This window comes from Vigna unguiculata, chromosome 10, assembly GCF_037176805.1.
Source record: "Vigna unguiculata cultivar grain cowpea cultivar isolate G323 ecotype 2 chromosome 10, ASM3717680v1, whole genome shotgun sequence".
Classification (NCBI taxonomy): domain Eukaryota; kingdom Viridiplantae; phylum Streptophyta; class Magnoliopsida; order Fabales; family Fabaceae; genus Vigna; species Vigna unguiculata.
In genome coordinates this window covers 51,472,234-51,484,961 of record NC_140801.1, presented here as the reverse complement: position 1 = coordinate 51,484,961, position 12,728 = coordinate 51,472,234, and the positions used below count along the sequence as shown (strand labels likewise).

Sequence of the window (12,728 nt, the reverse complement as noted above, 5' to 3'; positions counted from 1 at the left end):
TTCATTCATAAAAATTTAATTTTTTTTTATTTTAAAATTTCATATAATTTTAATATTTTTTTTAATTTGTACTAATTATTTATAATTATTTTTATAACATCAAATTACAAAATCATTTTTTTTTCATTAAGAGTATTTTGGTAACTTTCTAATTCTATTATTTTTATAATTTATTTTATCTCTCGTATCGTTCAAATCTTTCACTAATGAAACATAAAATTTATCTTCAAATTCACCGTAGATATTAAGAAGTTATAAAAGTTTTAATCTTTAAAATCCGATTACTAAATCACAATTTAATAAAATAATTAAGGAGAAAGAAGAAAGGAATAGGAATGAGTTACATAAAATGTAAAAATATGATATCCATGATAATAACTCTTGAATAATACAACTCAAAGGCCAAATAACAAGGTTTCCAGTGATAAAAGGGTACAAAAGCTGCAAGGAAACAAATGCGACTTAAACAAGAACACAGACAAGAGGCATGCATGACATGCATCTGTTATTGAAAGGTAAAAGCACACACACAGAGAGAGGCATGCATGTAGCATGCATCTCTTATTGAAAGGTAAAAGCACAACACAAAAGGAAACCACCATTGTTTAGATCGAAACACTGTTAGGGATTCCTCTGAAAGTCATCCCTGGTTCACTGGTAGGAAGGAGCAGAGTGTAAGGCAATTTGATAGGTCCAGTTCGGTTTCTAAGTTCTTGGTTGTTGTTCCTGTCCGAGATTTCTTTCTCAATTTTTCCTAGGTTTTCTGTAAATTCTGCAAACAATTGTTTAGCATGTTGATCAGCGGTCCAATTCAGACTGTTCCTTTGTCCAAGATACACCTCGTCTGAAGCATGCGTTGATAGTAGCTCCATCACTGTAAGATCCATAACAGTCTGGTACTTTGGAGTAATTGTTTTCAGAAAAGCTTCTTGAGGATTGTTGGTCATCTCTTCATACTCTTGAGTTCCTGGTTTTGGGATCCATCTTCGGCTTTGCGTAGGACGGTTCATGATATAACCTCCATAAGGATACTGTCCAAAATTAACAGCGGCATGAAGAGCTGAAGCAATCCATATAATGGTAGTGCAAGTTTCAACCACATCTTTAGGACTCTGCATTTTAGGCCATTGTCCTTTTAAGTCACCGTGACCCTTCTCCACAACTTCCTTCCACCATGCTTGCAATTCCCTATCTCCTTCAACTGCCCCCTCTTCTGAATAGTACAGAGAAACATACCCTTGCACCCACTTCTTAGTAGCACTCCATATTTCTAGTCCATCAACAGCATAAGGATAATCCTCTATCGCCAGGCTAAGGCCATGAGGTGCAGTGATATCCTCAACCGCCAATCCTCTAAATCAATCAAAAGGAAAAACAAAAGAGTTATTTTGATAGCAAGGGTATTTTTCCCATAGTTGGCTGGATACACATTGATCTTTTTAACTTAATAGGGTTAATTTACCTTTTGATGAGATCCTTTGGTAAAGCTTGGTCAGTGAAAACCCAATTCTTGTATACAGCAGAAGACATCTCCATTGAATAGGGCCCTGCCAAAAAAGTTTGCTCTATAATGCTACCCGCATTAATTAGGGATTTCCTAGCAAGTGAATTGATATTTATGGTGTCACGGAAGTGAGGATGCAGGAGTTTATAAATGGGGTGAAGTACACTGAGATTCCTGTGTGTTGCTATTGCAAATGGCTCAATCACTGCATGAGTATTTAACCTGCGACAGGCACCAGATAAAATTTCATACTACATAGACTAAACATGTTTGCATATGTATGTGTGTAGGATGTAAAACATTATGGATCTTGCATATGTATGTTTGTGGTATATAGAGTTGTTATATATATATATATATATATATATATATATATATATATATACCAGTGGCTTATGAGCTGATGATAATTGGTGTCATTTACAGTAACATGAGCTTTGGCCAATTGCCAAATTGTACTTTCAACACCCTTGTCTGCAGGCAGCACCACTGTGCTCTCGGTATTCGAAGAACCACATCCACATCGAAGTGGCTTGCTTAATTGAATCGCAAGGGGTTTCAATGTCCCATCATCTTTCAAGAACAAGAATGTCCTGGTGGCATAAGCCTTTGCACAAGGAAGGTCGTTTATCTTCGACAGATACGGCATGAATACCTCAGAGTAATCCAATATAAACAATCTCCTATCAGCAAATGCCTGTTGCACAAATTTAAGTTCAGTGATCACTTTGTTAATTTCATAAACTTTGAATCACAAACAATGTATCACTTCGGGTGTGTCCATACCGGAAAGAATAATTCTGAATCCAAGTATTTAGAGAAAGTGTTGAACTACTGTTATATATATCAAACTGTTTTGTGTTTAGTAGGTGTATATTATTACCTCATCTAATTTGACCCCATCCATGTTAATCTCCAAGGTTTCTTTTGTCACTGTACTGGGTTGGATACAACTGCAAACTATCTTCCTTGGCCATGCGAGCTCCTCCTTCTGCCATTAATTAGTATGTCCAATAATATGACAATAGAATAATTCAGCATATAAAAGATCTATGTATATTAAAAAAAAAAAATTGCACTTACTTTAAGAAGGCGAATTACAGCAGGGTTTACACCGGCAATCATCTCTCTTGCAAACTCTTCATCGGTCATCCATGCAAACTTGCTTTCTATAGAAAATTATAACAAAGAAGATAAATTTTACAAGTTACTTTATATGAAACTCTGAGTGGCAAGTGAAGAAGTTACCTTTAATTAGATGGGGTGGTGGGAAGGCAATGACACTCGGAGTACCGTTGGCAGTGATAGATAGAGGCAGATCAACTCCACCTTCATACATTTTCTGCAGTTCTTCGATGCCATTAAATTCATTTGATGTGTTCTTCAAATATAAAGAAAGGAGCAAGGGTTCGATTCTTCCAGCTATAGTTTTCGTTCCTAATTGAAGGAATTCCTTAACCTTCTCCTGACTGAAATTTTCATCTCTTGGCACATAATAACTCTCGCCTGGTTCCTCGTAGCTACCATCTGTCAAGACATAAATTACGCATAGGGACCCTTTTATCATCAATAATTCAAACTTTTATTTGTCACATGTTTCGTAGACAGGGACAATGTGATTAAAACATGATAAAATGTAACTCACCATTTTTTTTATTGTGGATGAGGTTTCTCCCAGTCCTAACCCTACGAGGGTAGGGATATTTGAGGCCTCCAAGAATTGGATGGTCTTGTTGTGCATCGCTGTCAAGAAAGCCCAGATCATTATAGACATCATAATCATAAATCCTGTCCCATTTTTCACGCTTTCCAGTTCCATCTCCTCTTAAATTCTTCAACTCTTCTTCTCTGTACACTCGTAATTGCACTGGTGACTTACCAGGAAGATATGGCTGCAATACATATATTTTTTTTTCATAAATATATAGCTTTCTCCTTTAAATTAAGAATGGAAATAACAAAGATCGTGATTTGACTTACAATGTTCGCAAAGAAAATGCGATCCGTTTTGTAACACTTATGGTTGTGAACCCAGGAGTTACAGTCAAAGTGAATATGTTTCTGGTCGTGAATATGGTCGAGGATAAGGTTCTGGTCGAGGATAAGGTTCTGGTCGAGAATATGGTTCTGGTCGTGAATATTTTTCTGGTTGTGCTCATGAGTCACACTTGTTTGAGGTGGATATTCAAGAGTCACACTAACAAGGAGGAACTCGTCATCCATTAGGTTTTTTACGTAAAATGCTCCTGGAATACCCATATCTTTATCATCCCATTCAAAATAGATATCAAATTCCTCCGGTCTCTCTCCCAAGGTTCGTAACACAGAAACATTGTTTTCCAGATAGGTTTCCTTTCCAACTTTCCCAGCCACATTTAGTACTGCAAATGCAAACAAATCAAAATCCAACAATAACGAGAAAATGGTACAAGTTCAAAGAATTAATGCAGAGATTGTTTTTGCAGTATGATTTATGATATGAACTACTGGTTTTTATGATAAACATAACTATTTTTGAACGATTGATTATATAAAAACACAAGAAAGAAGAAACACTAACGATTGTATGACTTGGTACGACTAATCAACTTGAAAGACACAGATTTAGTGATATCAAATTGGAGTGATGAGTGAATGATGTTTTTGCCAGTGGCAAAGAGACCGTTCACAGTGCTCATGGTTTGAACCACACTCTTTCGGATCAACACCACCTTCCCCTTCACCAACTTCCTCCTTTCCACTATTGCATCCATCTTTTCCACTATCAGACTCATTGCTATAGGAAGGATATATAATTTCTTATGAGCTTGATATTTGAGAGTAGTGAGTTGTGAGGAAGCCAAGACTGTAATCTCGGGTATTTATACACGAAATTATGTGATGATCTTTATGGTTTATTAGTTATTTTTTCACTATACACACAAATATTTGATGAATAAACCAACCCATTCGAAAAATGTCAACAACAAATACAAGCTTCATTAAACCGCTACTGTGAACAAGAACATGAAAGTCAGATGGAAAAGCACCAAAAATCTGTATCCGTTGAAAATATTTGTGTGAATATGAGGTGTTTCCACTTAAAACTTAATGTGATAACTATTCAATTGAAATAAAGTTAAAAATAGAGTCCTGAAGCTAGAGTCCTATATGCCATTACAGGTGTCATGTTCTTGTGCCATTCATTTCCTTCTAACCTATTTCTCATTAATTAGTTTTGGTTTTCACAGATCACCATTAATGTGTTTGAGGGTAAATTGGCTTCACAAATAACACACTGAGAGTGTGAAGTTGCATGTGTGCATGATGACAAACAATGAATTCAAACAACTAGGGTGGCCAAAATTAATTAAATTGTACCAAACTATCTATTAAATTAGCTGTACTAAATTAAAATAAATTTATTAAACTGCTTTAAAATGAAGATTAAACTGAACTATATTACATATCAATTTTAAAAAACTGAACTAATGGGATTGCAGTTAACTACGTATAGCTGAAACTGTTTTTTTTTTCCAATTCAAAAAAAATATGGGTGGTTTTAAGATGTCTTTCTTTTTCTCTCCAACCCATACACGCCTAGATAAGCATTAAGTTTTAAGCATCAAGTTTTCAATTCCATAGACCATATTCCATTTTTTCATTTTTTGGTAAATATTTTTCAATTTCATCAATTAAAAAAATAATGGATGATTAGAGAAATATATCAATGTACTTCATTTTTAATATTTTTCATTTTTTTATAAGTATTTCTCTCACTATTAGAATAATTTTAGAAAATACAAATATAAAAAATAGCAAAAAAAGTAACATTATTTGTATAAAAAAAATATTAGTATTATTTACTTTCTTATTTCATGAAGTTTTCTATTATTATCTTCACAACGAGATGTTGAAACCAAAGTCATATTTGTAATTAACAACTTGTATTGATTTATTCAAAAACTAAAATAAGGAAAATAGTCGTATAAATGAAATGATTAAAAAATATGAAATTTTGTTAAGTTAACCTTTCAGGATAAAATGGAACTTTCAAGTGTTATCAATTTTGATGATTGAAGATATGTTAATAAGTTGTATTTTATAATGCAACTTATATTTGAAGATGTATTAATTTGTATGTTTTCTTAGTTTTTTTTTTTTTTATATTTGAAGATGTATTCTTGAGTAGAGACAAAATTTTCTTATCTACTTAGTTTTATGTCTTTTTTTTTAGTTTGTAAGAAATATATATTATGAATGAAGTGGGTAAGTACTACCTTTTCTAGTTTTTTAATTGAATGCAATATTTAATAGAATAATTTAGTTAAGAAATTCAAAAACAGTTCACAATCAGTTCTGTTAAAAATAATATAGTTGAGTTCAAAAATAGTGTAGTTTAATTCAAAAATAGTGTAGTTCAATTTAAAAACAGTATAGCGATTAAAAAATAGTGCAATCCAATTCAAAAATAAAGAAGTTTGGTTCAAAATTAGTACAATTTAGTTCAAAATTAATGCAATTCGGTTTAAAAATAGTACAGTTTGGTTAAAAAAATAGAGCAGTTCGGTTTAAAATTAGTGCAATCCAGTTTTAAAATGGTGCAATTCAATTTAAAAATAATACAGTTCAAAAAACAATTCAGTTTATAACAATTCAATTTAGTTCATATTATAATACAATACAGTGCAATTCAATTCAATTTATTAAAAAAAAACAGTTCTACACTTCAGTTCAATTCATTTAATCTATATTTTAGTTCGGTACAATTTTAAACAGTAAAGTAAAATTCATATTGTTTTGCCCGGCCCTCCAAACAACGTGTGCACCCGACAATAAACAAAGCAGATTTAAATACGATGGGACATATGTTACTATCATCAATTAGAACAGAACTTTTATTTTAATAAAACATGGTTTTATATATTTTTTATAACTTAATACATTCTTATATTGCAAGAGATTGCACCTTAAATCATATACTGACTAAAAATTATCATATCCTCTTTCAAATTTATTTAATCTCCTGTACTGAAATCACCACATTATATATATTTATATATATATATATATATATATAATATGTTCACAATTATTATTTGTAATTGTTTTATTTAATTATATTCTAAAAAATTCAATTATATAATCAGTAATTACGGAAATCGCTTACATTTATTAATTTGTAGTTTTATTGTATTAAAATTGTTGGATCAAGTAATATTTTATTATAGATTTTAAGATGAACTACTTACATAGTCCGTTCTAAAATCTAAAATTTTAGAAAGTTTATATTTAATTTGCTATTATCTAAAATTTTGAAAAAAAAAATGTTGTGCCTTAATTATCGGAGTGCGAGTTATATTTGGTAGCCAGTTTTATTCAATGTTTGTTTTCAGTTGCAATGGTAATAAAATTTATAATTGATTTTGGTAATTATCTAGTTGGGATGATATTTATAAAGGTTGTTGTGAGGAGTGTCTTAGAGTGTAACTTTTACATTTCTTGGACAATTTCATTTAATGTTAAATGGTTTTACACTGAGGTCTAACAAAGTCACCTTTGACTAATTCGATATTATATAAGCTGTAACAAAGTTCTTATATTATTTTTCATTTAAAGAATTTTTGTGTTACTAATTTGATATATAAAAAGTTATTCCAGATTTTTTTAAATATTTTTCATCTTTTTATAATTTTAATTACAATTTTTTTCGATTTCACCTATTAAATTATGTTTGTATACATATTTGATATATTTTTTTAGTGTTTTTATTTGTTATTTATTTTATAATATAGAATATTATTTTAATAATTTTTTATATAATAATTTTTATTTTTTTATCTCATTTTCGTAAGTGAATATGAGGTGTTTCCACTTAAAACTTATGTGATATAACTCTTCTTGTGCCATTAATTTCCTGCTATCTAGATGCCAACCATTTTTTTAATAGTTGGTTTTTGTTTGCAGTGATCATCATTAATGTGTTCGAGGATAAATTGTTTCAGAAATTATACATTGAGAGTGGTTGCACACGCATGCATGATGACAAACTATGAATTCAAACATGTAACATGTGCACATATGGACAAACAACAAAACAACTGTACCATACCAAATTTAAATAAGATGCCACATATCAATACCTAAAACACAACTTTTATATATTATAATAAACATGGTTATATATATATATTTTAGTTTGAATTATGTCTTTGCCTTTTTTTCTGAAAAATATCAATTTAATCTCTTTTTTTCTTTTTATTTGTCTCAATTTAATTTATATTTTGAAAATTTTGATGTAATTATAAGTTATTTTCATTAATATTGTTAGCAACGATAGATAGGTGTAATGTATCAGTTTGTTATTTTTAAATTTTAAAAAAATTAAAGTTTGTCACATATTAAACTGATATCGTGTCAAGTTGCAACAATGTGATGTGACAATGACAATATCACATATCATGCCATATATCATTGTTTCAGTTTCAATTTGATTACTGTATTTTTATTTTGTCTCAATTTAATTTTAATTTTTTTAAAAATTGAACAATTTCATTTCTCTTTGTAAAAATTAATTTTTACATAATGATATATAAATATTATATAATAAGTAAATGGGGAAATTGGTTACACTTATTAATTTATAATTTTATTACATTAAAATTATTAGATCAAGGTAATACTGGACAATTGAGTAATTATCTTATCGGATATTAACGAAATTATATATGTTATCGTGTTTATATATTCACATTTTTTAATTTTCATATAAATTTGAATTAAGATCAACAAAAAATATGTAATTAATTTTAAAATAGTTGTTAAATATAAATTAAAAAAATAAAATATGTATACAAATTTTTTTTTAAACAAATGTTAAAGACAATTTTTTGTAAAACAGAGATTAAAGATAAATTATTTATAAAATAATTAATTTTTAAAATAATAATTAAAAATAAAAAATAGAAGAACGAAACGTAAACACAAAGAAAAATATTTTATATATCATTATAGATCATTGTACACTTAATTTAACATTCAACATATTGAAGAATTGTTAGGAAGTCTCATATTACCTGTTTAAGGATTGAAGTGCGACTTATATATTTATTAGACAAATTTCACTAGATGTGAATTCAATGTAAGTTGAAACCTAACCTACTGTTAAAATTTAAGATGATTGTGTGTAAGGAATGTTGCAAAATCTCACAACCCCTGTTATAAGTGTCTTAGAGTGTAACTTTTATATTTGTTGGACAATCTCAGTTAATGTTAATTGGTTTTACGCTAACAAAGTCACATAGTCTTCTAAAACTTGTTGGATGGTGGTGTGAACACATGAACGCCGAATCAATCCATTCTTGTTGGTTGTTGAAATCATTTGTATTCATATAAATAATACAATTGTATGTAATAATTATTTTTAAATGAAAAATTTATATAATTATTTTCTAGTAAAGAATATGCTATTATATATTATTAAGTAAGAAAAATATTCCGAACTAAAAATTAAAAATTTTAAAATAAAGAATAGTACTAAAAATAAATAAAAATATATTTACAATAAAAATTTTATTTTTAATTTTAAAATTAAATATATTTTTTATTTTTAAACTTTAATATAAAATTCAAATTTGTTTTTATCTCAAATTTTTAAATATATATATATATATATATATATATATATATATATATATATATATATATATTTCTTCTAAGATTAAATAGGTAAACACATTTTCGGGATGATATTTAAATTTTTTATAGCATTTGACGGATTTCAATTCAAAAGTTGATCTAAAACACTACTTACCAAACTAAAAATAGATAAAATAAAGTGTTGAACTAAAAAGACTATTTTTATTAAGATTTAAGATCAAAATATATCAAATTTTTGATATGTGCGAATTTAGAAATTAAAAATATACTTAATCCTTAATTTTATATCTATAAATTATCAAATATTACAGATTTGATTTTTAACAATAAAAAAATCTTATATATTTCTGCAATATAAAAAAAGTAAACTAATTTATAATACCATTGACTTTAAAAAATATTTTTCTATTTGCTGTAAAATTATTCTTAAAAATATATTTTAGTAGGAAAATAAATATATAAAATTTAATAATTACATGGAAAAATATTTTTTTTTACATAACTAAACATTAGAGTGTATATATATATATATATATATATATATATATATATATATATATATATATATATATATATATATATATATTCTAAACTTAAATTCAAAGCCTCTTAAATAAATTGGTTATTTATTTTAAATCTTATCGAAAACATGAGTTTTTGGTTATTTGTTTTTGGTTATTTCTTATGTACTACTGACCACATGCTGTGTTTTGCAACTTAAAAACCAAAATTAAATTCAAAGCCTCTTAAATGAATTGGTTATTTATTTTCTTAAATCATATAATATTGAAATCATGAGTGTTGATGATTTGTTATGTATCAGTGTGATCACAGGCTGTTTTCTTTTCCCACATTTAAAACCCTTTGTCCTTCATAATTTAAAAGCCCTTTCTTGTTTGGAGTATGAATACCACGTCTCACCAACTTGTTTCACTTCATTTTGTTGATTTAGGATGAAAATTACTTATTTTATTAAATTATTTTAATATGGTTAATTGTTTCTTTTTTTCTAAATATATTATTTTCAAATATTCATATATTAATTTAATTAGTATCTCAAATGACGATATAAAATTAACATTATTAAATTTAATCTATGTGTTACTCTTTCAGTTTTGTGAGTGAAAGTTGGCCTCCAAGTAGAAAAGTTATGGATAATGTAAGATGATGTTAAAGACAATAAGAAGAAATAACTTCACTCTCTAATGTATTCTAATTAATATATTTATAATAGATAATATTTTTATTTTTAAAAAATTATTTGATACTTTTTATGTTAACAAGGGTCCACAATAAATATATTTTAGATGTATATGATAAGTTTTATGGCAATAAAATTTATTCTTCTTTATTCATCGAGTAATGGATCTAAATTATGTTATTTAAATTAAGGTAAAATTATACTCACTAAAAATATTCATGAAATAATATTTAAGTACAATATTTGCAATATTTTTTATGTTTAGTGTGTAAATTTAATATATAGAATTGATTAATTTGGAAGCAGTTCCTATGTCGTTATATGACGAAACTTGTCGGCAAAATTACAATATTTAATTTTATACACGTAAAATATATGACTGATAGTGACAATGTGGTCACTGTCGTACTCTGAAAATGAAATTTAACAGATTAGACACTTAAAATCGTTGACTTGGTCATAAGAATAAATATTAATTTCAATAATTAGGATAATGAAATTTTGATTAATTTTTTTATTTAATTTTAATCTATTACTCTAATTATTTTTAGATGGTCTATTTTATTTTCGGGATAACATGATATAATGATAAAGAATAATTAAAATAATAAATTAAAAATAGGTAAAATAAAAGTAATCAAAATATCATTATTTTTAAATTGAATGATCGACTGTTCAAACATAATATCTATGAATAAGTGTGAATGTTAAGTAATATTGACATAAGTACTTTTCTTTAATATTTGAAAATTATTAAATTTAAATATACGTTTATATATTTATGAGTATTGAAATGAATAAAGTTATTTGATTTTGTTTTTTATATAAATTTGAGGTGATTAAGGATGAACGAGGAGAAAGAAAGGAAAGACTAACCAAGAATAAAAAAAAATGTAAAAATAAGTTTCTATCATTCTAGTTCAAATGAGAATTGTTTAAAGAAGTTTTTTTTTTTCTCTAGTGACATTCTCACTTGAGAAAAGATAAATCTATTTTTCAATGAGAAGATTGTTTTTTATATTTAAGTATACTCCTCTCATTTGAATGAGAATTAGCCAACTTAATCAAGATTTTGTTAATTCAAGGACATAGTAGATAATTTATAGTTCAATGCAATCAAGTTTATTTTGCCTAACCCTACACATATCAAAATCATCCACAAATAAATGATAATTACCAAACCCAATCAATCACAAACATGTCTTTATCAATTTCTATCAAACTCACTCACACAGCTAAGAAAAATCTAGTTTCTCTTACCTAGTTAAAAGCTTGATTGACTCTAAAAATACCAAAACATTTCTTAAGTCATAGGATATTCTATCTACACATTGAAATATCACAAAATGATCAAATCATACTCTCATGATCCTTGATCAATAGAGAATCAAATTACAAAAAGGGAGAGGTGAAAATCAACTTACTCAAATAGAAAAATTGATCTGATGAACTCAAAGATCTTTTCGTAAGGATCACATAGACAATCTCCGATCTTTAAAGAGATGATCACAAAATTAAATATCTTAAAGAGAGAAAAAGAACCCTAAAAAAGAGATTTATAAAGAGATGAAGTATTTTAAAGTAAGAAAATTCCTTTATAGAATTTTTATTTATAATTAAACGTTTTTAATATTAAAATAACATAATTTCATTATTATAAAACACTATCACTCTTAAAATCACACACATACATTGATTGAAAAGAGCTCTATTTCAAGGCATAACATTTAGGTTATGTTCGTATGCACAGATTTACTATTATCAGGAATTGGTGACGATGGATATACGAGTGAATTTGACGTTCGTATCCAATAATTTGCAAGCGAAGAAGAGTGACGATTTGCGGAAGAAGCTTATGATACCATCTTGCCACTTTGAAGGAGATTTGTGGGTGACAAAGGGTATTTTACAATATTGTCCCTATGTGAAGGTTATTTGTGGGTGATAAAGAAGATAAAGCAGAGGGCAAACATATGTATTCGATTCCAATTTCTTTCTTTTTCTCCACTTACCCAGATCCATTTTTTATGTATCCTATTTCAAGTGCTTATTCTTTACCCAGATCCGTGTTTTATGTATTCGATTCCCGCACTTAAATATTTTATTTTTCACTTCAAATATACATTATAATATTTATTTTTCTCAATTAATAAATATCTTTAATATTTTAATTTACGAACAAAAAATTCAAAATTAAGGGTATTTGGATAATCTTCAAATTCTATCTATTAAAACAATTTTTTTAATCTATCACATCACTCAAATCATTCACCAACTTTCACACAATTCATCTTCAAATCCACTCACTTTACCCTCTAAATTCACTTAAAAAAACACGCATATTCATTCACTTAAATCTACACAAATCCATCTTCACACTCTCTC

The 12,728-nt window shown here is 27.5% G+C and overlaps 1 protein-coding gene across 1 annotated transcript; it reads right to left on the bottom strand.

The window, feature by feature from the left end:
- Nucleotides 1-336: 336 nt before the first annotated feature.
- On the bottom strand, nucleotides 337-4,322 carry LOC114165728 (seed linoleate 9S-lipoxygenase-like). Its single transcript, XM_028050305.2, has 9 exons — nucleotides 4,065-4,322; nucleotides 3,485-3,885; nucleotides 3,150-3,396; nucleotides 2,753-3,031; nucleotides 2,588-2,673; nucleotides 2,388-2,495; nucleotides 1,891-2,201; nucleotides 1,463-1,726; nucleotides 337-1,353 (listed from the first exon to the last, which is right to left on the bottom strand). Exons 1-9 carry the CDS (start codon nucleotides 4,276-4,278, stop codon nucleotides 606-608), a joined length of 2,658 nt encoding a protein of 885 aa, XP_027906106.2. The 5' UTR covers nucleotides 4,279-4,322; the 3' UTR covers nucleotides 337-605.
- Nucleotides 4,323-12,728: the final 8,406 nt, after the last annotated feature.

Bases quoted from the DNA above. Each gene is read 5' to 3' on its own strand.
- LOC114165728 (XM_028050305.2), bottom strand. From the start codon at position 4,278: ATGAGTCTGATAGTGGAAAAGATGGATGCAATAGTGGAAAGGAGGAAG. The intron at 2,496-2,587 runs GTAAGTGCAATT...AATTAATGGCAG, and splicing joins CTGTAATTCGCCTTCTTAAA to AAGGAGGAGCTCGCATGGCC. The intron at 2,202-2,387 runs GTAATAATATAC...TTTGTGCAACAG, and splicing joins ATGGGGTCAAATTAGATGAG to GCATTTGCTGATAGGAGATT.